The 27409-nt window shown below is 39.9% G+C and overlaps 2 protein-coding genes across 4 annotated transcripts in view; both read left to right on the forward strand.

Moving 5' to 3' along the window:
• cnksr3 (cnksr family member 3) overlaps nt 1–11347 on the forward strand; it is a 48337-nt gene extending 36990 nt beyond the window's left edge. The window contains exons 6-13 of one of the 2 annotated variants that reach the window (XM_075458821.1): nt 1154–1273; nt 1606–1665; nt 1834–1902; nt 2348–2497; nt 4916–5046; nt 5138–5319; nt 6536–6631; nt 8624–11347. In XM_075458821.1, the coding sequence (XP_075314936.1) occupies nt 1154–1273; nt 1606–1665; nt 1834–1902; nt 2348–2497; nt 4916–5046; nt 5138–5319; nt 6536–6631; nt 8624–8934 (1119 nt within the window). In that variant the 3' untranslated portion in view covers nt 8935–11347. The remainder of the gene's footprint in view (nt 1–1153; nt 1274–1605; nt 1666–1833; nt 1903–2347; nt 2498–4915; nt 5047–5137; nt 5320–6535; nt 6632–8623) is intronic. The other variant, XM_075458822.1, reaches the window with a different exon arrangement.
• A 1914-nt stretch (nt 11348–13261) lies between these two features.
• Nucleotides 13262–26441, forward strand: ipcef1 (interaction protein for cytohesin exchange factors 1). Of its 2 annotated transcripts, none has more exons than XM_075458824.1 (9): nt 13262–13347; nt 16957–17130; nt 20053–20126; nt 20336–20407; nt 21632–21687; nt 21785–21831; nt 23132–23387; nt 24457–24629; nt 25627–26441. In XM_075458824.1, the coding sequence occupies exons 1-9, from the start codon at nt 13318–13320 to the stop codon at nt 25792–25794; spliced, it is 1050 nt and encodes a 349-aa protein (XP_075314939.1). In that variant the 5' UTR covers nt 13262–13317; the 3' UTR covers nt 25795–26441. The 2 variants fall into 2 exon arrangements, with proteins under 2 accessions (XP_075314939.1, XP_075314938.1); XM_075458823.1 differs by having other exon boundaries at nt 13271–13347; nt 16954–17130.
• The last annotated feature ends 968 nt before the right edge of the window (nt 26442–27409 follow it).

Here is a 27409-nt window from a genome sequence, read left to right on the forward strand (position 1 = left end):
CAACCGATTCCAAGGAATTGAAACTTGTTCTCTACAGGAACCGGTTTTCGGTTCCCATCCCTAGTCATCATCACTGAAAACTTCCCACGTTAGCCCCACTTTGTCAATAACAACGACTGAAACTGTATCCATCTTTGTCCAATCAAGTAAAACCCTCTGAGTCTGATGCAACGGGACAAAACACGCCTCAACACTTTGCTTTCTGGACATCCTGAGTGAAGCTTTGAGAAACAAAGACTGTCTGATTTATTTCGAAGAGTTACGTGACTGAGAGATGGCAAGAATGCAGGAGGTCAGAAGAAACAATAAGCATTTTTTTTAAATTTATTTAATTTTAATTTTTTAATTTAATTTTAATTGAATTTTTTATTTTTTATTAATTAATTAATTTTAATTTTTATTTTTTTTAATGATTTTATTGCCTTCTTGGGATTTTATGTAGCTGTAAAGCACTTTGAATTACCTTGTGTACGAATTGTGCTCTATAAATAAAATTGCCTTGCCTTGCCATGTATGAACCCACAATTAGCTGGATTAGAATAAAGCAGCTTTTTCCTCTTATTGCCTGTCATTATGATGCTAAGCTAACCATCTTGAGCCCAGTAGCTCTGTAGTCATCCACATGGAGGGAAATTACTGATAAAATGTAAAGAAATGAGCCGTTTGAACACTTTCTCACAGTTTGTGAAGCTCTTTTTCCTGCCATCTTCCACAGTTTGTCTCGCTTTTTTGCCAACAACTTTGGTTCTTCTGTTTCAGAAACTCGGAGTGCATAACACTGCACGGTTAAATAAAGCAGGAACATTAAAAGTCGAGCTTTTACAGAGTATTTTGATCGTTCTCCCTCCTGAGATCAGCTTGAAACGTATAAACTGATGTCCGGCCATAGAATGAAATATTTACACACCAACCCATCACTTTGTGCTCCCGGCTCTTCCTTCAGCCTCCCTGCTGCACCTCAGGGCTGGATGTTAGCTTTCACTTTCACGTGAGCTTTTCCAAGTGCTTTCCTGTCCAAAGTGGATGGCCAATCTATTGTTTTCTCCTCCCGTTGAAAGGTCAGAGGTCAGACTGCAGGCTTATGGGAGATATGAACAGCTTCTAAATGACAAACAAAAACAGCCGATAAATCTGAATTTGTCTTCTTTTTCAGTCACAAGCTCTTAACGGCATCTGCGAGAAGACGGTCCAGGCGACCTCTGACCCTTCAAAAAGAGAGATGTCCTGTGTGGAGGAGGTTCACATCACCAACATCAAGCCTGGAGAGGGACTGGTGAGCTACAGAATCAGACAAACGCAGGGCAGACATCTGCATTTACACGTTGGAACCGTATCAGCGTCAAATATGTACCAAAGGCTGTAAAAAGAAATCCCACAATTCGACCCAACGTCCCCTCAGAGGCGCTAACAGGTATTTTGTTGCTGAACCATGAACCACAATCAGCTCCGAGTCGAAAACAGAAACAGATGTAAGTCCGAAAAGGAAACGCCAAAACCGCCGCTGCTAGAAGGAATTACAGAGGAACCACATGAGGTGTATTTATGTTGGAGAACCATACGTACATGCTTTAACTCTGAGGGCTCAAATTGTGTTTAACCTTCCAGGGGATTTACATCAAATCCACCTACGATGGGCTTCACGTCATCACAGGAACGACGGAGAACGTGAGTCTTCTGCCGGTTCTTCATCCCACATGCTGAGCCGACTTATAAAACAGTTTTTTATTTGTAAAAGTCACGTGTTTGATCATAAAACTAAGCGTTTTATAGCTTTTAAAGGAGCAGTTTCACCTGTAACACAGAAAAGAAAGTGATTCTCTGTCTGCTTTTCAGTCTCCTGCTGATAAAACTCAGAGGATTCACGCTGGAGATGAAGTCGTTCAGGTCAACAAACAAACTGTGGTGAGTCAGGAGTCCAACATTTAAAGGAAGAAGCTGCTTATTGTTCTATGAAATGGTTGTGAATTGTCCTGCCTAGCTTCTTCTTTCTGAGGTAAAAGTAAAGCTACAATCGGGAGACAGTTAGCATAGCTTAGCATTAAGATGTACAGTTGTAGAAAGCTTAACAATCTCTCCACCAACACCTCTAAAACTCATGACATGTTAAAAAATCCTTGGATAGAAATTAAATAAATAATTAGAAATAGATAAATATAAATAAATATAAATATGTTTAATGCTGAGTATATGCACAGAAATCTTTATATTGTCATTTATGGATTGAATTGAAGCTTAAAGGTTTATTTGTCCACTGATTGTTTTCATCTTTGGCTGTGACACCAAAACTACAGTTAATGATGTTAATGGCAAAGGTTCAAAGTAGAGATCTGGTCTGTGATTGGTCCAGGTGGGCTGGCAGCTGAAGCACCTGGTGGAGAAGTTGAGGGCGGAGTCTGGAAGTGTGGCCTTGGTGTTGAAGAAGAGGCCGTCTGGAGCGCCGGGCAGATTCGCTCCCGCCCCGCTTAAAAACCTGCGCTGGAGGCCGCCCCTCGTGCAGGTGAGCCGCCCTGACGCGCCGGCAGGAAATCTAATTTATTTATAGCACATTTCATGTACAAAACAATTCAAAGTGCTTCACATAAAATAAAAGCATTGCAGCAGGGAGTGGAAGAAGCATAAAAATACATAAAAGAACATAAAGAGAAACAAATAAAATCATTTAAATGAATTTAAAAACAAGCAACAGTCCAGATAAGTTCAAAGATATCGTGCAGATTTCATGCATAGACACATGAGAACAGAAATGTCTTTAACCTGGATTTAAAAATGTCTCCATTTGGTGAAAGTTTAATCTCCACTGGCAGTTTGTTCCACCTGTTTGCAGCATAACAGCTAAATGCTGCTTCTCCATGTTTAGTCTGGACTCTGGACTGGACCAGCTGACCTGAGTCCTTGGATCTAAGAGCTCTGCTGGCTTTATATTCTCTGAACATATCACAGATTGTAAACCATCAGCAGGCTTTTAAAATCTATTCTATGACTGACTGGAAGCCAGAGTAAAGATTTTAAAGCTGCTGTGATGTGTTCAGATCTCTTAGTCCGGGTTAAAACTCCAGCAGCAGCGTTCTGGATGAGCTGCAGATGTTTAATGCTCTTTTTGGGAAGTCCAGTTAAAAGAGCGTTACAGTGATGGAGTCTAGTGGAGATGAATGCATGGAGGAGTTTCTCCTGGAAACCTTTAATTCTGCTGATGTTTCTGAGTAAAAAAGCTGGTGACAGCTTTGATGTAGAGCACCTTGTTTGCTTTAGAGGAGCCTTAAAAAGATGAGTTCTTTTGAAGTTGGGCCCATCTTCTGTGCATTGAAAGCGTCCCGGAGCACCTGGAGGCCCAGATCCCGCAGCTCACACCCCAGCGGTGTGACGCCGTTTTACCAGGAAATAGATAAAAACACACCCAAAGACACCCTTGCCCCCGTTGCCAATGCAAATAAAGTTAAACAAGAACACCTCCAAGACTATCACTATGGGAGGACGTGCACACGGGACAAGAATAAACATCAGATTTTACAGCTGGAGAAGAAAAATGGATGACCGATCATTGCTGTAATGAGGATGATCGTGTGAGTGAGAGGCTCATAAAGCCTGTTTTTATACACACAACACAGGAAAAAACAGCGTTTTCCAGGTGATACAAGCCGCTCTTTGTTGGGTTTTCTGCCTGTCATCGACTCTTTCTTTCAACTCTGTTTGTGTTTGTGAGAAGTCAAAGCAGAAAACGCAGTGAGCTCACAGTCTGCTGAGGTGTGCGGCTGAACAATGGGGCCCTTCTTCCCTTTCCCCCCCACAGAAAGGGGAGCATCGAGCTGTGTTCTGTCAGAAATCTGTGGGTGGTGACTCACAGTGGGACAATTCTGCCTTCACCTTCAGGGCTTTTGTGTTGACAGAAGTTCAGGATGAGTGTGTTTTGGGAAGATTGGCTTCTTAAAGGCTGCTCTGTAGCCTGGCTGATGAGCTCAGCCTCTAATCTGACCTTCTGAAGCAGATCTGAAGTCTCTCCCATCATTCATCTGAAAGGTTATCCAGAATTAACAGCCAGCCACATGTAAAGCACATTATTGTTTTATATTTGAATGTTTTATACTTCGAATATGAAGATTTTCTTGAGCTCAAAGATAAATAAAAGCAATCAGGAGTCTGTAAAACTATCCTGAAACGAGGAAACAAACACATTTAAGAGTTATTATTCTTTAATGTTTCAGGCGTTAAACAGCAACACGGCTCGGCTGTGTCCACAGATCCTGTTAAAGGACCAAAACCAGCAATTATTTTGATTGTTAGTGTGCGAGCGTGTTGGCTCGTGGTGATGAAGAACATGTTGTGATCTTTTCCATCGGCAGAGGATCAGATTTCTGCTGCATCCGATGTGTTTTTGAAACACGGAATGAGTTGAGTGATGGAGACACGGACGTTACTCATGTGGAAGTAAAGCTGCTCTGACCAACACGGAGAAGGAGGAGCAGCAGTTTCTGGGATCCAATCCAATTTTATTTATAAAGCACTTTACAACAGCCTCAGTTGACCAAAGTGCTGTACAGAAAAAATTAAAACAAAATATTAAAAGAATAAAATACAAGAATAAATTAAAAGACATACAACAGCTATATAATTTAAAACAATAATAATAAATAAAATAAATAAAATAAATAAAATAAATAAAATAAATTAAAAAATTAAAATAATTAAAATTAGAATAAATAAATCAATAAATAAATAAATAAATAAAATGAATAAAATAAATTAAATAAATAAAATAAATTAAAAAATTAAAATAATTAAAATTAGAATAAATAAATCAATAAATAAATAAATAAATAAAATAAATAAAATAAATAAAATAAATAAAATAAAAAATAATAATTGCTGTTTGCTTCAGTTGCTCTTCCTAACTTCAGTTTTATTTCTCTGGTTGAGGCAGACCTCTCAGGGAGCTCCAGGTCTGTACAGATCTCGACAGCCAGACTCCACGGACGCCACAGGGACGAGAGGAAAGACGACCATCTTGGACCTGTACATCCCTCCTCCCCCATCGGCGCCGTACATCCAGCTGTGAGTACCTCACCTGATTGGTTCACTTACGGATGGCCGCTAACATTCGACACTGAGTGTCCTTCTCCCTCGTCGTGTCCCCCTTTCTCAGAGAAGGAAAAGCCAAAGCGTCTCAAGGTGTGAAAATGCGTCCCAAGTCTCCAAACTCGTCTCTGGATGCAGACGTGCGCCAACGCTTCAGTGCTGCCGAGGACAGGCGGATGTCTGTGGGTCCCCCGCCGGAGCTCAACCAGCCAATCCCGGTGCGCCTCAGACAGCGCGGTCCTGTCCAGTGTAAGATCCTTAAATATAATTACACTATAAAATCATTAAATTCTAACTTTAATCAGTTTGGGAAACAGTTTGTTGGATTAAATCTGTTGTTAACATCAGGTTTTACAAAATAAAGGTTCTTATCAGGTCTTCAACCTTTGATTAATATTAAACTTTAGAGTCGTGTGTGTGTTACTGTAAGCATATTTAGCCCATTATTGTTTCAGCTGTTACAGCATTTTAGCTGTTGATTTGTCATTTTAAAATAAAAAAAAAAGAAAGAAAACTAGGGCTGGGCAACGATTAAAATGTTTAATCTAATTAATCACATGATTTCCCTGATTAATCACGATTAATCGCATTTGTACGCAGAACCCAAAAATGAATCCAAAAGTAGCGTATAGCTTTTAGCATTTAGCTTTATTTTAAATGTGCTGCCATATGAATGAAAGTGCCATAACATTTGTTGTGCAAACACACTTTTAACATCAGCATCTTTCTGTAGTTTTTATGTAGAAGCCTCGCTCCACTGTCTGTTTCCTTGAATGACTTGCTGCTATCAGTTGTGTGTTTTGCCTTTAAGTGATATTTTAGACTGGAACTACTACGCTGAGAAGACAATTCAACTTGCTTCAACTTAAATGCAGGAGTTTTTAAAAAAAATTATTTTGAAATACGTGCTTTTATGTTGAAACAAGTAAAACAGGAAGTAGCGCCGGTTAGCTCAGTTAGCTTCACACAGAGACCGAGGAGCACCTGTAACGGTCTTTCCTTTCTATGAGCAACAGACTTTTACAATAATAAAACCTGCGTTAATGCGCGATAAAATATTTATCGGCGTTAAATAATTAACAAGTTAACGCGATAATAACGAGTTAACTTGCCCAGCCCTAAAGAGAATACAAAGGTTTCTGGTATTATTGGTCAGTCAATGAAAAGAAAAGGAATTAAGTTTTGACCATCAGTGAATCATTTAAGCAGTTTAGCAACATGAAAACGTGATTTTTCAATCTTTTGACTGATCCAGGATCACCGGATGTTAACGATTTCCTGGAAATCTTCTCAAATGTGTTTGTTTCCATGTGTTGGGGGGCGATGTGATCGACTGAACTGGTGTCTGTGGGAGCAGATTCAGGAAAAAAATGAAGCATAAACATGTTTATTTAGTGAAAGAAGCTGCTGTCCACAGTGTCCTGCAGCTCCCCTGAAAGGTTTGTTGTTGTCGGTCTGTTTGCAGCCAAACCTCGACCCGTTTCCATGCCGGTGGAGTCGATCCTGGGCGTATCTGACACTTCCTCCCGGCCCGGGGCTCATGGAAGGAAAGGTAAGAAAGGTTAGTTTGACTCGAACTGCACTTCAACATGAAGAGCAAGGCTGTGTACTGCATACTGCATACTACATACTACATACTGTATACTACATACTACATACTGCATACTGCATACTACATACCACATACTACATACTGTATACTACATACTACATACTGCATACTGCATACTACATACCACATACTACATACTGTATACTACATACTACATACTGCATACTGCATACTACATACCACATACTACATACTACATACCACATACTACATACTACATACTGCATACTACATACTACATACCACATACTACATACTACATACTGCATACTACATACCACATACTGCATACTGCATACTGCATACTACATACTACATACCGCATACTTCATACTGCATACTACATACTACATACCGCATACTGCATACTGCATACTGCATACTACATACTACATACCACATACGGCATACTACATACTGCATACTACATACTACATACTGCATACTACATACTACATACTGCATACTACATACTGCATACCGCATACCACATACTACATACCACATACTACATACCGCATACTACATACCGCATACTACATACTACATACTGCATACCGCATACTACATACTACATACCACATACTACATACCGCATACTACATACCACATACTACATACTACATACTGCATACTACATACTATATACTACATACCGCATACTACATACCGCATACTACATACTACATACTGCATACTGCATACTACATACTGCATACTAAATACCACATACTACATACCGCATACTACATACTACATACTGCATACTACATACTACATACCACATACCACATACTACATACTGCATACTACATACCACATACCACATACTACATACTACATACTGCATACTACATACTACATACCACATACTGCATACTACATACTACATACTACATACCACATACCACATACTACATACTACATACTACATACTGCATACTGCATACTACATACTACATACTGCATACTACATACCACATACCCCATACCACATACTACATACTACATACTACATACTGCATACTGCATACCGCATACTACATACTACATACTGCATACCACATACCACATACTACATACTACATACCACATACTACATACTACATACTGCATACTACATACTTCCATACTCATCGATCAGACAGTATGCAGAGCGTTTACCCACAATGCATCTCGCTCCTGCCCGAGCCGAAATCAGCCGGCCTGAAGCTGATTTCTCTTAAGCTCTAAACTCTGTAAACTTTAGCAACATTTGAAACATTTTCAGGTGAGAAAGTAGTCGTTTAGATCCCCAATGTGTTGAAAACCTGACAAAATACCGGCTATTTACCATTTTGTTCCCACGAATTGGCCGCAGTGAGCAACGCACTTCCGGTTATTTTCACAAAATAAAATACCCGTTGCCTTTTATCATAGGGAAAGCCATTACCATACAATTGGTGCTTTTGTTTTGAAAACAGGAAGTGAACCTACCCTCGTTGTAGCTAGCTTGAAACTGCCGTTTTGACAGAAAATGACGATCGGCGACGTCACGTTACGTTGCATCTTGGGTAGTTTGAGTATGAGTAGTAACCTCATGATGCATACCCAACATTTCAGAGAATCTAGTATGCATCCGGGAACTTCTGCTTACTCAAACTCACATACTAACTCAAAAAGTTAGTATGAGTAGTAGGAGAAGTATGCGGTTTTGAACACAGCCCAAGTTTTAGGTTTGTTTAATGAAGACACGTCTCTAAACCTTCAGAAAACAATTAAACGAGGCTGTCAGGAGCAGCTGTGTCATGTTTTTTATGCCAACTCATCTTTAAGACTCAGTAAGAGTCGCTTCAAGCTCTTTAATCAAACTTTAAAAAGTGTTAAAAATCTGGAGATAATCTTGATCCGTGGTTTTCACCTTTAATCTGAACCAGCTATCTCTGTTGGTCCCCTGAACAGGGAAGGATATCCTGCACAGATACCTGAGCAACGAGGGGATCAGCACCATCACAGAGGAGGAGCCATGCTTCCCTCTGCCCTACCGAGGACACCCGTCTGTCCGCGGCGTCGACCACATCAGAGGCAGCCAGTGCTTCATCAGCGCCGACCTGCACAGCACCGCCACCATCCCTTACCAGGAAGCGGCGCCCAAAAAGCCTGCCGCCGCCGCCTCCACCTCCGCTGCCGTTCCTGCTTCTCCGGCAGCAACCAAACAGCCCACGTCGCTGCTCAGCGGTTGGCTGGCTCGTCTCAGGCTGCTCAGCCACTGAGCAGGAGAAGCTCGGAAATGTTTTAATCTTCTTTATATTCTAAATTTAGATGTTTTAAACGTGTAAGAAGAACCGTTTTAAGGCTCTCAGCAGCTGGAAACGCACTTCCGTACACGATTTTAACAGGAATGAACCAAAGAAAGCAACCAGGAAGGCCACAGTCCGCTTTGTTAAGTCGGTTTCAGACGTTTGGGACATTTTTCTAAATTCTAACCTGCACTTCAGTTGAATCTGAAAACTACAGCTTTCATCATTTGGAAGACGAGTGTATGGAAACATGAATGAGACCGACGTTACTCACCTACTGAAGTATCAGGACTCCCTTATCTGAAGACCTCCTGCGTGTTTTTGGGGTTTTTGTCATAAAAAGCTTTGTGACGGCGTTCCTCAGGGGATCGTCCTGGGGCCCCTGAGGTTCAAATCTGAGAAGTTTCCTCACAAGTGCCTCATACGAACCAAAGATTAGCATTAATGCTTGGTCACACAACTGATTTTCTTCTTTTTTCCAGCTGTTTGAACTGATGTTGCGACCAACTCTGCTCCAGCCTGGAGTTTGGAAAAGGATGATTAAACTTTTGGGCATTACTGTGGAACAAGATTTCCTTTTTTTTTTAACGTGGAGACGTCACAAAGGCTCTGATGGATTTATCAACATGGATGTAAGACCTTTTTTTTTTCCAAGCCTGGAGTTTAAGGTCACTTCCTGAATCCTGAAGAGGAAAGCAGCAGTTTAAACTCTGGAAAACATCTGGAGCAGCTCTGCAGAATCTGAACTAGTTTTCTGATATCTGCCACTTTTTAATCACTGAAAACACTAAAGTTTGGACCTGCTGAGCTTCTGAACCCACTGAAAAACGAGGGTTCAGCTTGTGGCACATACCTCATCGTTTCTTTTCACAGCAGCCTTAACTTACTGAAGATGAAGCCGGCTTTTATCTTCGATAGATTTTGGTTTCTTTTTGTTGCTGAACTTATTATGATGCGAGAGGCAGAATATCTGAACCTGTCCCAAAGATTCCGAGTTTTCAGATTGCATTTAAAGTTTTAAAAGTGTGAAACATCTCTAAACTTCAAAGCTTCTTCTTCTTCTTCTTCTCCTCCTTCTGAGGAGCTTTTTTGTGCAGTTTGTAAATATTTCATTTCAACACCGGCTGGAACTGAGCCGGCGTTTATCCAACAGTCATCTTTGCTGTTTTATCAGACGAAGAAAATGTAAATAAAGTACAGATGTGCTGAAGGGAATCGATGTTACAAAGTACTTCAGAAGCTTTTTACTGCATTCATAAGAAAAGGACAGTAAAATGTACTCAAACAGGGCGCTTCAGCAAAGGAAACTGCAAATAAAGACCATAAATAAACATTTCTCAGCCAAAGTTTATCAGGCCTAAAGATGCTGTTTACACCATGTTTTATCTTCCTGTTCTAAGTCATTTAAAAACATAAAATGTCTTATTTGATGTCTCAAACTACAGAAAGTATTAACCCGGGCAGAGAAAACCATCAGAATTTAGTTTTTAGTTTGGTTTTAAATGCTGTGTCGTCCATATTTATAGATTTAAATCTTAAAGCTGGACTTGATTTATTCTACGAACTGCTTCTTTAATCATTCACCAGTTTAAAAAGCAGAAGTTTTACATGTAAATGTTTGTCAGGTTTTGGCTGAATGCACTCGAATAAAAAGCTTTGTGACGGTGTTCCTCAGGGAACCGCCTCGGGGGCCCTGAAGGTTAAAATCAGAGGAGCTCTTTAGCTGTTTGTAAGGGGGTGTCTTTACTTTTTCTGAGGTACCTTTGGACCAACAGAACATGCAGGAATTATGATGCTTTAATCTCTGAGGCAACCTTGTTACTGCTTGTTATTTCCTGGAAAAGCAAGGCTATATTACTATTAAAAAGATATATATTAATATGCATTTTAACACGCTGCTGCTTAATTCCAGACACTCAGGGGTTCTGCTGCTACAGCCTGACCTGGTCCGCTGTGGCCATCAGCTTCTGGCTGCTGATGTTTGCTCATATATCGTTAAACTTTACAGATTTTCTGTGCACCCGATGCTACTGAGTCAGTTTACAGACCCAACATCCGGTTTCACATGCTTTCAATGAGAGGGGGATGAAGATAAATGCACCGCAGTTACATCATGCAGTAACCACTCGGTTTCATATTAGCTGCTGTTCAACAACAGTCTGATTTACAGATGTTTTTATCGTTCAGGAACTACGGTTGAACTCGTTTTTAAGCTCTTGTCATTTTGCCAAATTTCCTCCCAGCCTGGATCAGTCGTGACCTGTTTTGTCTGTGCTCTCCTTCATCATGTGTTCATTTGAGTTTTCCAAGATGTCTGTGCGCTGATGCCTCTGTGTTGCTTTGCTACTTATGAGAAAATATAAAAATAAAGTGCAATTTATTTTGAGAGCTTCTTTATTTTTGGTGCATTCGTGTTGAAGATATTCTGGGTAAATGGATGAAACAGGCAGAAAATGTTCAAATAAAAGCTATCGATCGAGACCGCTGTAAAATATTACAGGAAAGTCTGGCTGCTTGGAAGGAAAATGTAAAGAAATTAGATCTGGATCAGGACTTCTGCGCCATTTTTTGTTTTCATGACTTCAAATTTATTTACTTTATCTGTTCCATCTAATAGATTTGACTCACTTCCTTAATTTTGTTGCAAAACAACGACTTTTAGTCATAATTTACCCTTTTTTTCAGTATAAAAGCATTAACTTTCCTCACTTTTGTCCTGTGGGATCATTTGAATCTTAACTAAATGAACATCAGTGTTTTAATCTTGAACTTTTCTGCAAATAGAACAGTTTTATTACTCATGTTTAGGTAAATTTATTTTTTCCAGTTTCCTCAAATGTTTGAAGGACACACTGCACACCATGCTGAGATATGCCAAGTTTTCAGCTAACAGCTCTTTGGGAATCACCTTGTTGCTGCAGAAATCCTGTTTTCTGTCTGTCACACTGTGTTATCTTTGCTGTTTTTCACACATGCAGCTAAAGAAATGGGAACAAATCTTAATTCCAGTCTAAAACCCACAAATAGCTTCTAGATTATTCATTTCTGGTGGCATAAAACAGTTTAATCATTTCATTTATATGAATTGTTCCATAATTAGACATTAGATTATATCTTATATTCCTTTTTAAGCTTTAAAATGAATCTTATTTACTTTTTCTTGATGTTGTTTAACATATAATTCTTATTATTGTATGTTTTTTTTCCTACTTTTCTACTTTTAGACGTGATAACGTTCATTTTTTTGGGATTAGGATTTTTTAAAACTGAATTTCTTATATTAATTTGACTCTTTTGGTAACTGAAAGCAGTTTTAAACGTAAATGTACAACAAAGTTGAAACTATGAAGCTGTTTTTCACAGATGCAACTAAAAGAAATGGGAACAAATGATGTGTCTCTGTGACAGGCTGCTGGGAACAAAGTGCCTAAAGATCCGGTTTAAAACGGCTTCTTTGCTCAGTTGTCTGTTTATGTGTGGACACAACACTGGTTCATCCCTTGAGTTAGGAGCCTTTTTTCTGCCTGAATGGTTCACAGGTCAGAGTTAAGTGGCTTAATAAAGAAAAAACTGGACTGAAAATGAGTGAAAAAGCAGAAAACATCCAAAGGAAAACTTTTAAAGCTGAAGAACTGTTGATCAGGACCTCTTTAAAAGATCAGAAGGAAGTCTGGCTGCTTCGAAGGAAAATATTAAGACATGAGGAGCGAATCAACACCTCACAGTAGGATCAATAAGTGAAGCCACATCTGTTTTACCACGTGGTCCCGACAGATGTAAAGCTGCTGGTACTGACTTTAAAGTGGCTTGTTATGAAGTTTAAATGCCATTAAATTGTGAAGCATTACAAGGGCTAAGGGCGCCATCAAGTGGACACTATCAGTGGGACGTTTAGTCTTCTGTTTATTTGCCTTCATAACAGTTTGTTTTTGTTTGTGGTTCTTCAGTTTACATTAAAATTGTTTTGATTTGGAGCAAATTAATTGAGTATTCAGGCCAATCAAACTTATATGCATGGACACTTTGCAGTAATGGAGACAGTTTAGCCTTATAAAAAGGAATAATCTTAATTCTGCAGCCGCCCTGTCTGACGTTGAAACTAAATGTGCTGCTGTGCAATGCAACGAAAAAAGGCAAACTTCTGCTGAATAGTGTTTTATTTTCTGGAGACATGGAGGAAGTTTCTGAGCCGATATAAAGATCATAAAGAACGTGTGAAACAGGAAGGACGCTGACGAGCCGGTGTGGTGTGCGTGCGAGGACGAGTCTGTGCGGTTTGCTGCTGGCCAGACATACATTCTCACATTCTCAGAGAACTTCAGTTCCTCCTCTGCTGAGCATTTGTAAGCAGCAACGATGCCAAACTGCCGGATGTCCAGCCTGCAGGTAAGCCCGCGTTCGGCTGTTTTGAAGCTGTTGAGAAGGCTGTAACTCTGATGAGCTGAGTACATCGAATGGAAACTTGCTTTCCATCCTCTTTGAAACCATGCAGAACTTGAACACAACCACAAATAAGTTTCATTTAACGAGTTATTTTATTATTAAACACTTTAAAACAGGCCTGAAAACCTTTCTTTTTACGCAGTGTTTGTAATGATCTCCCTTTAAATGCTCTCTCCTGTTTTTATTTAGCTTTTTTTGCATTTTATTTGCATTTTACTGTCCCTGCTTTTTAATCTTAATATTTGTCTTTTGTCCCACTGTAGCACTTTGAGATTTAGTTGTAAATGTAAAGTGCGTTATAAATGAAATTTCTTAGGATTTTCTTACATTTAACTTTCAGATCCTGCCCGCTCAGACACAACCTCCCACTTTTATTTTGTAATCCGGTCACTCTGCCGGAGTGAAGCTTCTGCGAACCATGAAACACTTCCTCCTTTTTTTGATTTATGCATTTTGGCATTTCGGCGTTACAGGATAGTCGAGTTATTTTGAAGAAACGCAGCACCAAAGAACAGACCGAACCCGCCTCAGCCTAACTAACCAGAGAGGGAAACTTTAAGCTGAAAGCTAAAGCGTTAAGCATGAAGATTTTGTGATGATCTTTGGGGATTTTTGGAGATCTCTTTGGGCGTTAAACACACAGCACTTTGACATAAAGACAAGGCATTTTAAAAAAAACAGCATAAAGCAGCATAAAATAAGCAATTTAAAGAGAATAAAAATTAAAAACACAGTTAAAAGCAATCAAAAGAAAAATGTAAACTCAACCATAAGCACAAAGAAAGAGAAATGTTTTTAACCTGGATTTAAAAGTGCTTCCAGTTGGGTCTGATTTCAGTTCTGCTGGTAGTTTGTTCCAGTTGTGTGCAGCATAACAGCTAAAAGCTGCTTCACCGAGTCCAGTTTGAACCGGTTTAAGGCGAGACACTACAGGTGAATAGGCAAGGCAATTTTATTTATAGAGCACAATTCATACACAGGGCAATTCAAAGTGCTTTACAGCTACATAAAATCACAAGAAGGCAATAAAACCATTAAAAAGGAATAAAAAAATAAAAGAAAGAAATTAAAAAAGAAAGAATATTTAAAACCCATTAAAATAATCATTAATTAATTTAAAAGTGAAGAGTGCAGATAAAATACTTTCAGGTGTCATATGCACAGCTAAATAGAACTGTTTTCAGCCTGGATTTAAACATTGTCAGAGCTGAGGCCTGTCTCACATCTTCTGGAAGATTGTTCCAGATGTTAGGAGCATAAAACTGAAACGCAGCCTCACCTTGTTTAGTCCTGACTCTGGGCACCAGCAGGAGACCCCTCCCTGAGGCAGGAGACCCCTCCCTGAGGTTCTCAGAGCCCGAGTTGGTTCATATGGCTCTAACATGTCAGAGATGTACTTTGGCGCTTGACCGTGAAGAGACTTGTACACAAGCAGAGCTGTTTTAAAGTCTATTCTCTGAGCGACAGGAAGCCAGTGCAGAGACCTGAGCACTGGACTAATATGGTCGTATTTCCTGGTTCTAGTCAGGACTCGAGCAGCAGCCTTCTGGATGTACTGCAGCTGTCTTACAGCCCGTTTAGAGCCCAGTGAGCAGGCCGTTACAGCAGTCTAACCAGCTGGAGACAAACGCATGGATCAGTCTCTCTAAGTCTGCTTTAGACACTATTCCTTTGATTCTGGCAATGTTTTTTAGATGGTAAAAAGCTGCTGATGTTACAGATTTAATGTGGCTGTTAAAGTTCAGGTCTGAGTCCAATATTACCCCGAGATTTCTAACCTGATAATTAGGTTTCAGAGAGACTGATAACACTTTCTCTTTGTTTCTGTGGGCCACAGACAATGATTTCAGTTTTGTCTGAGTTTAGCTGGAGGAAATTGTTTAGCATCCACACACTGATCTGTTCGATGCAGCGACACAGTGTATCTACAGGCCCGTGTTCTCCTGCCGTCAGTGACACGCAGATCTGAGTGTCATCTGCATAGTTGTGGTAGGACACATTATAGCTGCGTATTAGCTGGCCTAGTGGAAGCATGTACAGATTGAACAATACGGGTCCCAGGATTGACCCCTGGGGAACCCCACAGGTCATAGCCATTTGGTCTGAGACACAGTTACCAATTTCAACAAAATATTTCCTGTCCTCCAGATAGGACTTGAACCAGTTTAAAGCACGACCAGAGATTCCCACCCAGTCTTCTAACCTCTATAATAAGATCAACTGTGTCAAAGGCAGCACTCAGGTCCAGCAGAACTAAGACTGTGACTTTACTTGCATCTGTGTTCAGGCGGATGAATAGGGTAATATTTTAAAATAATAGATATCACCATGAAACTTCTTCAGTTGATTACTTATACAAGTATGAAAAAAAAATCTATTACAAGTTTTAGACATTTGTATGTTTAATTATGTAAATTAGGCATTATCTCATTAAATATGCGCACATTTGCATATATTTCCGGAAGATAGATCTGAACATGTGATAAAGCCAGGTGCAAAATTCTTTTTTCATTTCGTTTACACACAAAATGAAAAGAAAATTACAGAGGGATTTCTGGATATCTGCTTTCATTTCCTAGGAAATCAAAATATACTGTCCATAGCCTAAAAAACAGCAATTTTCACCATATTTTTATTATTATAATGTCACATAAATCAGGCCAGGAATGATTTATGAACAAATCCTTCTGTAAATATCTTCAGAATACTGCTAAGTGTATAACTGGAATGTTTGGTGTTAATTTATGTTTTCAACGTTTTCTTCAAAGCAGGTTGAAAGAACCCAAACTGGCCCAAAATCTAAAAAATGACCCCTGCATGAAAAATCCCTGTTTTTGCCTGCCGTGTCTCGCCTTAAAACAATAAAGATATTGTTGTCAGGATCAAGTTCAAATAAGACACGCTGAGTCTTTCCAGTTATTGGCACCTAATCTGGAATTAATCATATTTTATTCATTTTAATGTAAAAATACATAAAAAACTTTGTCCATTTGACAGATTTTTATTTTTTTAATTCTTTTAATACATGAATAAATCATTTCTAACTCCAAAGGAGATGAAGAGAACAAAGGAAAACATGGAGAACATGCTGTGTGATAATCTATGTTTCGGACCAACATCATATTTATAGAACGTTCCCAAGTTAATGTTGCGTCCAAAACAATGAATGATGCTTTGGAGCTGTAGGCTACAATTGACCCTCCTGAGCTCCAGCTCTCTTGTATATACAATGGTTACATTTTTTTGTACCATTATTGAAGCCGAATTTGCAAGTACTAGTTCCTGTTTGTAAAGCACCAAATGCTATACGAATAAGTACAACTGCGTGACTTTGATACCGAATTAAACTGAAAAACATGATTATTCTAAGGCAAGTCTGGATTTTTAAGCCGCCTTTTTTCATTCTAAGCATATTAATGCAAGTTTTGTTACAAAAGCAATGATGAGATCTTCACAGAAGGTGCAGATCACCTTATATATGCAGGTGTGTGCTCAGAAAAGACAGATTTTGCTGTTGTGAGTCTAACATGCAGACTGCTCCTCCTCCAGCAGGATTTACCTCCAGCCGAGAGCCCGCGGCGGATTTCCGTCAAGGATCTGGGTAAAGCGGACTGTCAGGGCTGGCTGCACCGCAGGAGGCAGAGCCGCAGCTTCATTGGGAGTAAATGGAAGAAATATTGGTTTGTCCTGAAGAAGAGTTCTCTGTACTGGTACACCGACAAGATGGTGAGCCACAACTCAACGTGATCTCATGTGTTTCACTGCATTTTCAACACGAGTCCAGCAGCAAGTGTCAACATGATGAAACAAGTTTAGCAACCCCTGGAGCACATTTAGGATAGTTTATCTAACTATCCTATTGTTGACGTACATTTTTACTGAATCAGGCATGTAAATAATATCATATTTGTTGATTTGAAATGGCTTACACTGGAAAAAATGCCCCTCCAAAAATAAGTTAAAAAAAACAACAAATAAAAGACGTTTTTGCTTGAAATAAGCAAATAAATCTGCCAATGGAACTAGTGAAAATCGGCTTGTCAAGATTTCTTGAAATAAAATGTGATATTTAGGACTTTTGAGATAAAAGTGATCTTGAAATTAGCTTAAAAACCTCTTCAAATGTAAAAAAAAAAAGCTTGTTTCATATGAAATATGACTCAAAACAAGATGTTTTCAAGACTTTTTCATTTAACAAGATATTCCAGATGTATTGTCTTCAAACAAGTCCCTATATCTGGCTGAAATGGTGCTTGTTAGGCAGTTGTGTTTTATATTAAAGGGGAACTGCGGTATTTTCAACATTAAGCCTCTTTTCTGAGTCGTCTGCAATGTTTTAGAACCCCCCTCACCGCTTTTTTGATGTTTACTGCTGTCTCCGGTATTTGCCTAATTTTGATTCATCTCAACCTGCTTCAGAACGGCAAGTCATGCGCATGTCTAGAAAGGTCCGTAAAAGCACAATAAACGTCCGTTTTCAAAATCATCAACTCACCGGAGTGGTTACTGGTGTGCACTGGTAATCCATATCAAATTTCGTGGCGAAAAGTTGCCTCTGTCGTGTTTTATTTGGGATTTCTCCAGTGTATTAAGCTGTTACAGTTTGCATTCAGTTGCAGGTTTCCATGTACACTCATGAGGGTCACTCCCGTTTAAAGGATTGTCGTCTAGCAGTACAAAACAATCCAAACTTTTTCGCATTCTGATCAGTTTCCATACAGGACCCAGTATAGCAAAAATGCAGTAAAATGGCCCTGTTCTGCATTTTCACAAATTAGAAAAAGGTTTCACAAATCCCAGATGAGGTTTTAATGAATCTACAGCCTCTTTAGAATAATTATATCCAGATTTGAGCAGTCTAACTATTGTAGTTTCCATACAGGATCTAGTTTTGGTCGATCAAAATGCAAAAAATGCAGTGAAATGGCCCTTTAACCTCAGCGTCGTACTTCCCTCTATGCCTGCACTCTATCTCCCTGTCTCTGTCCCCTCTGACACAGCCTGACACGTGGTTTCCTTCTGTTGCTTATTGTCAGCTTTGACCTTAGCTGTAATGTAACATCCTTATTTAGCATTCTGCTTAATGCATGAACATTAACATCTGAAAAAGAAATGACTTCCTCTTTCTGTTCTAAGGTTTTTTTTTTGTAGCAGGAAATATTACCAGGTCTGAAAAATAGGTCAATAAAACCACAGTGTGTCATTTATTTAACAATAACAGAGCAAACTTCTCCATCTATGATCCAGCAGCTTGTAGCAGAGAGAGAAGAGGCTTTCTCCTGCAGCCCTTCCACACAAGCCACACCTGCTCAGTCTGTTTCTAACTGTGCTGTCATGACCTTTAACCTTTAACATGCTAACTGAGGCCCGCAGAGTCTGAGATGTAGCTCTTTGGGTTTCTGACCTTGGGGTGACCTTTAACCTTTAACATGCTAACTGAGGCCCGCAGAGTCTGAGATGTAGCTCTTTGGGTTTCTGACCTTGGGGTGACCTTTAACCTTTAACATGCTAACTGAGGCCCACAGAGTCTGAGATGTAGCTCTTTGGGTTTCTGACCTTGGGGTGACCTTTAACCTTTAACATGCTAACTGAGGCCCGCAGAGTCTGAGATGTAGCTCTTTGGGTTTCTGACCTTGGGGTGACCTTTAACCTTTAACATGCTGACTGAGGCCCGCAGAGTCTGAGATGTAGCTCTTTGGGTTTCTGACCTTGGGGTGACCTTTAACCTTTAACATGCTAGCTGAGGCCCGCAGAGTCTGAGATGTAGCTCTTTGGGTTTCTGACCTTGGGGTGACCTTTAACCTTTAACATGCTGACTGAGGCCCGCAGAGTCTGAGATGTAGCTCTTGGGTTTCTGACCTTGGGGTGACCTTTAACCTTTAACATGCTAACTGAGGCCTGCAGAGTCTGAGATGTAGCTCTTTGGGTTTCTGACCTTGGGGTGACCTTTAACCTTTAACATGCTAACTGAGGCCCGCAGAGTCTGAGATGTAGCTCTTGGGTTTCTGACCTTGGGGTGACCTTGCTGGGACGTCCACTCCTGGGAAGATTGACAGCTGTCCTGAATGTTTTCCACTTGTGAATAAACTTTCTCTCTGTAGAACGATGGACTCCAGATAGTTTGGAAACGGCCTTATAACCCTTCCCAGGTTGCTGGTGTCTTTCCTCCTTGGCATCGTGTTAACACACACCTGAATGCTGCAGAACTTCTGCTTTTATAGAGCTGCTCACACTGACTGATGATCTGTTAATCGGAGCATTGATCAGCAGCTCCTGGCTGCTTCTGTCTTTCTTAATTCCTGTGGAAGCACTAAGGGTTCACTTAGTTTTTCACGCACTGATTCTGCATTCTGTCTTTGGCTTTTCATCAGTTTTGTGACGGCGTTAAAGACGAACTGTTGTAGAAGGTTGTAGGCACGTTGTATAATGTGACTATGAAGTCTTATTTTTGTTTAAAGGGGTCCAAAAACCACATCATCGTGTCAATTAAACTAAAGATGACACCTCAGAGGGAAAGTAGGTCAAACTGAAGCCCAAACCTACAAACAAACACGTCCTGTGACAGCTTTTTGTTGCTCGTTGTTGCTCATGCACAGCTACAAACTGTTTGCGGAGGCGTCACTGAGATGTTGTTGCTCTTGTTCGTAGGCGGAGAAAGCCGAGGGCTTCATCAACCTGTCCGGCTTCACCATCGAACAGGCCAAGCCGTGCAGGAGAAAGCAGTAAGACAGAAGTGTTACTCAGCAGCTTGCTCAGCTGTTTGTGGCTTCACGCTCGTTTACAGGCTGTGAAGGAGAAGCTGCTGACAGCCCAGCAGTGTAAAAACTGTCTCTCAGTTCGTGAGAAACTGAAGAAAGAAAGAAAAGTCTATGTAACACACTGATTATCATCTTGTTGGTATATCTCTAACCTGTTCTGGGTTGTCTTACAGTCCCATAACAGCCAGCCATCCTCTTATTGTAACCATTCTGATTGCTGCAGAGAGCTTCGTCGAGATGAATAAGTAGGTACTTCAGTGTTTCTGAAAATACTTTGACCTTTTATTATTGCTATTTTCACATCTTTGGGTAATATTGTAATGATTTTAACCAATTATTGTATTTAAATTAGAGTGAAAATAAGATCAGGAAAAAGTCTGAGTTTAGGGTCCCTCTGGCTCCACCATGCGGAGGATTATTTACACTGGAAAAAATGCCCCTCCAAAAATAAGTAAGAAAAACAGCAAATATGAGACGTTTTTGCTTGAAATAAGCAAAAAAATCTGACAATGGAACTAGTGAAAATCAGAATGTCAAGATTTCTTGAAATAAGATGTGATATTTAGACCTTTTGAGATAAAAGTGATCTTGAAATTAGCTTAAAAACCTCTTCAAATGTAAAAAAAAAGCTTGTTTCATATGAAATCCGACACAAAACAATTTGTTTTCAAGACTTTTTCATTTATCAAGATATTCCAGATGTATTGTATTAAAACAAGTCCCTATATCTGGCTGAAATGGAACTTGTTAGGCAGTTGTGTCTTATATTAAGTGTAATGAGATATTTTGACTAGAAATGAGACAAATATACTTGGTAAGACTGGATTTTTTTTCCAGTGTAGGTACTTTAGACTGAAAATTGATGCAGTTTCGCATCAGGAAACCACAGGAAATACGAGGAAGAAAATAATAAAACCTGAGAACGTCGAGAGATAAACAATGGTAGGAAAGCTGGAGTTAAAACGATTATCCAGGAAGGAACAAAGCAGCAGAGACGGAGTTTATATGTACAGAGAAAGGTTAGAAACTGATTGAACATGAGCGGGAAACTATAAAAACAGGAAGAGAAACTAACTTAGGATCACAAGGAAAGAACATTAAACATGAAAGATGATCAATCCAGAACCATGAAAGTTTATTAAAGAGCTTCATGGAAAGGGGGAAGGGCTTTGCTTTTTGCTTTTCTAACCCCTTAATTTCCCAGAAGTCACCAAAACCAAAACATTAATGTTCAAAATCAGCTGTTTTTTTCTGAAAGCTTTCAGATTCATTCTGAATGGAGAATGAATATCTATGAAATATATCTTTCTGTTTTGTTCTGGACTGATAACCATCAGCACTTTGAGCAGAATAAAATAACCTCACTCTCTATTCTTCCTCCTCTTATCGGCCATCTTTGTTTTTCACAAGTCATTTCTGTACATCTGGTTTAATGTTGTTGTAGTTGTTGACTGTGAGTGTGTTTAAAGGTGGATCAGCAAACTAAGAGAGGCGGCCGAGTCCTCTGAACTCAACAACAACGAAGGTAAAACAGTCAAATATATCTAATTTCCTCTCCTCTCCTCCTTCTTTGTTCCATTTAATCTCTAATCTCTGCCATCACGCCTTCTTTCTGCCTGCAGAGTGCTACAGTGAGGACAGCGATCAGGACGATGCAGATCCAGAACACGTAAGCTGCTCCAACACACGGCGTTCAACACAAAAACTGAGACGCCTGGAGGGCAGAGAGCACCTGTGACATAATACAGAGACACTTCCACTTCCTGTCCTGCATAAAAATTAAATGAAAACATCTTAGAAGTGTTTGCATCATAGACTTTATACTAGGGCTGGGCAACGATTAAAATCTTTAATCTAATTAATCACATGATTTCCCTGATTAATCACGATTAATCGCATTTGTACGCAGAATCCAAAAGTAGTGTATAGCTTTTAGCATTTAGTTTTATTTTAAATGTGCTTCCATATGAATGAAAGTGCCATAACATTTGTTGTGCAAACACACTTTTAACATCAGCATCTTTCTGTAGTTTTTATGTAGAAGCCTCGCTCCACTGTCTGTTTCCTTGAATGACTTGCTGCTATCAGTTGTGTGTTTTGCCTTTAAGTGATATTTTAGACTGGAACTACTACGCTGAGAAGACAATTCAACTTGGCAGTGTTTACAGATGACTTTGGTTCTGTCGACTCCGCCGTCTGGAAGAACTTTAACATGAAAATGGCCGAGTAAAAGCTCCGTACCCTTCTCCATGTTTGGTGGATCCGCCGATTACTTTCTTTTCCGGTTCCACAGCAGACAGCAGCAGACTTTTACAAAATAAAAGCCTGTGAGCTACAGACTTTTACAAAATAAAAGCCTGTGAGCGACAGACTTTTACAATAATAAAATAATAATAAAACAGGGGGGGTCTGTGGTGTAGTGGGCTGAGCAGGCGCCCCATGTACAGAGGCTATAGTCCTCGCTGCAGCTGGCCCCAGCCCTGTGCTGCGTTTTGTTCCCCCTCTCTCTGCCCCCTGCTTCCTGTCTCTCTGAACTTTCCATTAAAGGCACAAAAGTCCCTCAAAATGTTTTTATTTTTTTAAATAAAAAAAAATATTTTTTTTTAATTAAAAATTTGTAAAAAGAAAACATGCGTTAATTCACGCTAAAATATTTATATAAATTTTTAATAAATAAAAAAATAAAATAAAAAAAAACATGCATTAATGCGCGATAAAATATTTATATAAAATAATTAATGCGTTAACGCGATAATAACGAGTTAACTTGCCCACCCCTACTTTAAAGTAACTATCAGTGCAACCTTCAGATCTGAGACTTGAAGCCTTAAAGTGGAATACGATTTATAGGTGTGATATCAGAGTGCCGCCTCGATTTAAACACTAAATATGCACTGAAACCTATTTTCAGATTTCTCAGATAATGAGAATATTTACTTCCTCCACTGAACTCTTCTGACCATCTTTAGCCTCCCGCTGAGTCGTCACCCTGCGCCTCGCTCCCCACCACAGAGAGCAGAAGTAGGACCACCTCAGCAGGCAGCGCTTTAAGCAGACACAGAAGAAGAACGGACTCGGCAGGCAGCGCTTTAAGCAGACACAGAAGAAGAACGGACTCGGCAACCAACGGGCGTCTCTCCTGGCTGGACCTCCCCGGTGCGGGGGGAGAAACCTCCCTTCCTCTGCTCCACGTTGGAGAGGAAAAGGAAGAGAGGGTCACCGCTGGTAAACACCTGCAGCCACATCTGGTCACCGCAGCCGCCGCCTTAAAGGGATAGTTCTCCTCTTTAAAGGGACAGTTCGCCTCTTTTGACATGAAGCTGTGTAACATCCCATATCAGCAACATCATTTCTGAACATCTTCTTACCCCCTGCTGCGTCCTGTGAGCAGAGTTCCAGCCTCGTTTTGGTGTTGATGAAGGTAGTCCGGCTAGTTGGCTGGGGTTTAAAAAATAAAGCGTTTTGCTTCTCAGAACAATATGCGTTCAACAGAGTAATACATTTGCATCACAAAATCGTTCTCCAGGAAAAAGTCAGACCTCACAATCGCTTGGCACTATTTTCTCTCCCTTCGTATCACTGCCTGCTGCCGCCTGCCGACAGCCGCGCCTGTTACGGTGTTTGCTGCTCGGTCTGTACAGCAGGCAGTGATACGAAGGGAGAGAAAATAGGGCCAAGCGATTGTGAGGTCTGACTTTTTCTTTCCTTTCCTTTCGTTTCCTTTTGTTTAATTTCCTTTTGTTTCCCTTTCCTTCTCTTTCCCTTTCCTTCTCTTTCCTTTTGTTTCCTTTCCTTTCCTTCTCTTTCCCTTTCCTTCTCTTTACTTTTGTTTCCTTTCCTTTCATTTAGTTTCCTTCTCTTTCCTTTCGTTTCCTTTCCTTTTCTTTTGTTTATGTGCTGTGCAGAGCGAGCAGTCCCCTGCTTCCGAGCAGCAAACAGCGTAACAGGCGCGGCTGTCGGCAGGCGGCAGCAGGCAGTGATACGAAGGGAGAGAAAATAGGGCCAAGAGATTGTGAGGTCTGACTTTTTCCTGCAGAACCATTTTGTGATGCAAATGTATTACTCTTTTGAACGCATATTGTTTTGAGAAGCAAAACGCTTTATTTTTTAAACCCCAGCCAACTAGCCGGACTACCTTCATCAACACCAAAACTCAGCTGGAACTCTGCTCACAGGACGCAGCAGGGGGTAAGAAGATGTTCAGAAATGATGCTGCTGATATGGGATGTTACACAGCTTCATGTCAAAAGAGGCGAACTATCCCTTTAACTCACCGACCTCCTCTTGTTTCCAGAGGTGCCACCTGATGAGATGGAGCACCTGTACAACCACCTGAAGGCAGCCAGATTGTCCCCAATGGGACAGTCCAGTCAGAGGGACTTCAGAGCCTCGTTCAACCGCAGAAGTAAAAACGATCAAGTCAACGAAAAGCTTCACCTGGTTCGGATCCTCAGAAGCACGTTAAAGGTGAATCTGCGCTTTTTGTCATTGACTCAATAAACGTGAGACGCTGATGGTGTTGTTAGTCATGAAGAGAAAGGAGACACCTATCAAACTGTGGTATTTTAGTTATAAGATGCTTTATTCAGCCCTCATTTCTTCACTTTTCCTTCCAAGCAGCCTTCTTGAAATCTTTTAAAGTGATCCTGATCATCAGTTCTCCAGTTTTCTGAAGGTCTTTCAAAGTTTTCCTTTGGACATTTTCTGCTTTTTCACTCATTTTCAGTCCAGTCCTTCTACCTGAGCATTTTCAGATGAGCCATTCAGGCAGCAAAAAGGCTCCTAACTCAAGGGATGAACCAGTGTTGTGTCCACACATAAACAGACAACTGAGCAAAGAAGCCGTTTTAAACTGGATCTTTAGGCACTTTGTTCCCAGCAGCCTGTCACAGAGACACATCATTTGTTCCCATTTCTTTAGTTGCATCTATGAAAAACAGCTTCATAGTTTCATCTTTTTTGTACATTTACGTTTAAAACTGCTTTCAGTTACCAAAAGAGTCAAATTAATATAAGAAATTCAGTTGAAAAAAATCCTAATCCCAAAAAATGAACGTTATCACGTCTAAAAGTAGGAAAGTAGGAAAAAAACAGACAATAATAAGAATTAGATGTTAAACAACATCAAGAAAAAGTAAATAAGATTCAATTTAAAGCTTAAAAAGGAATATAAGATATAATCTAATGACTAATTATGGAACAATTCATATAAAATTAAATGATTAAACTGTTTTATGCCACCAGAAATGAATAATCTAGAAGCTCTTTGTGGGTTTTAGACTGAAATTAAGATTTGTTCCCATTTCTTTAGCTGCATGTGTGAAAAACAGCAAAGATAACACAGTGTGACAGACAGAAAACAGGATTTCTGCAGCAACAAGGTGATTCCCAAAGAGCTGCTAGCTGAAAACTTGGCATATCTCAGCCTGGTGTGCAGTGTTTTATGTTTTCTTGTGTTCTTTAGGCTAAAGAGTCGGAGCTGCAGGCGGTGGAGCAGGTCCTCAGCGAGCCGGATCTCACGGCACCTACATACAGGAAGTGGAAACTCTCCAACTCCATCCTGCTGCAGGAAATCCAGCAACGCAGCCGGGCAGCAGGGGGCGCCGCGGCGCTCAGGCCTGACGTGCTCTGAGAGCAGAAAACTGCTCAGTGTTGCACCAGCAAGAGGCTGGTGGACGTGTTTGATCAATATTTGGGGCAACGGGTGTTTAAGAGGCCTGATGTAGCCTTCAACCTGCTCCACCACAGGCCCGTCACCGGACACCTTTTACCGGGGCATGGGCCCCTGGAAACATGCGTTGTGCCCCTGTAAACATTCCCATAAACATCCTTCAGACTACGCTAAGACTGATGTGCTAAGGAAGAATAACACAGGCACGATTTTCCCTATTTCAGCCACGTAACCTACTTTAGTTGGAAGGAAAGATCCTGCGGCCCGAACGTCTTTTATCAGCGGATAGTAGCCCACACATTGTGCCAATCGAAGCCTTGTAGAATATATGAACCACTAAGCATTGATGGATTGCCGTCTTGTGGTCATTAAATAAGGAAATTCTTACAGAGGAGAGTCTAAACTAAACTATCTGAGGCATTATAAATGGGTTAAATGTGGGTAGGCTAGTTTAAAAGGCTACTCAATCAGGGGAATTACTTATCAGACCATATCAGGGACTCTTAATTTAAGATTTGGACTTTATTTTGCAATATTCCCTCTTGTAGAAGTATTTATTGACTGTGCTGCAGTAAGATTAAAAAGTGTTCAGTACCTGGACTGAAAAATTGTTCATTATTTTGTATCTGTTGAAAATTGTAATACTGCATATTGTGTGTTTTTTTTTATAGTAATATTACTTCTTGTTAAAAGCTGACTTGATTATGTTTGATGAATAGAATAGAAAAATACTTTATTCATCCCCCAATGGGGGAAATTCAAATTAGTCAAGTAGCTCAAAACATTAATATTTACAATGATTGTATATTAACAGCAACAATAATAATACCAATTCTAATAAAAATACTACTACTAACTAATAATAATAATAAATGACAAATAACTTAATTAAAATTTTTTAAAAAATAAAAAAATGAGCAACATTAGGAGGAATTGAAAAGCTAAATGGCTGAACTCCCAAGTGTTTTTATTTGCTTAGCTGGCCCATAGCTCTTTTAAACCTGTTGAGGTTCATGCAAATTTGAATAAACGTTGTTAAAGATCCAGTTCAGGTCTGTAAATTGCACTCTCATAATTGTCAACATTATGAGATGACCCTGTTAATCTAGAAAGCCAGATAATGTAAGGAAAGATCATCTCTTCGCTTTATACTTTTCTGCGGACCAACGCATCTGTGAAAGAGCCCAGTGGCACAAAAAGTAATATGGCCATTTTACTGGATTCTGATCACCCTGAACTGGGTCCTGTATGGAAACTACAATAGTTAGACTGTTAGGCCCTGTTCTGCATTTTCATAAATCCCAAACAAGGTTTTAATGAATCTACAACCTCTTTAGAATAATTCCATCCAGATTTGAGCAGTCTAAGTATTGTAGTTTCCATACAGGATCTAGTTTTGGTCGATCAAAATGCAAAAAAATGCAGTGAAATGGCCCTTTAATTCGCAAATCGGATGCCAACTTCAGCGTCGTCTCACCAGAACTAGGCAACAGAAGGTTGGAAAAACGCTGCCTGGTCTGACGAGTCTGGATTTCAGTCCCAGTCGAATTAGTAAATACCTCAAAATCTTTCTAAA

The sequence above is a fragment of the Odontesthes bonariensis genome, chromosome 24, assembly GCF_027942865.1.
Source record: "Odontesthes bonariensis isolate fOdoBon6 chromosome 24, fOdoBon6.hap1, whole genome shotgun sequence".
NCBI classification, from domain to species: domain Eukaryota; kingdom Metazoa; phylum Chordata; class Actinopteri; order Atheriniformes; family Atherinopsidae; genus Odontesthes; species Odontesthes bonariensis.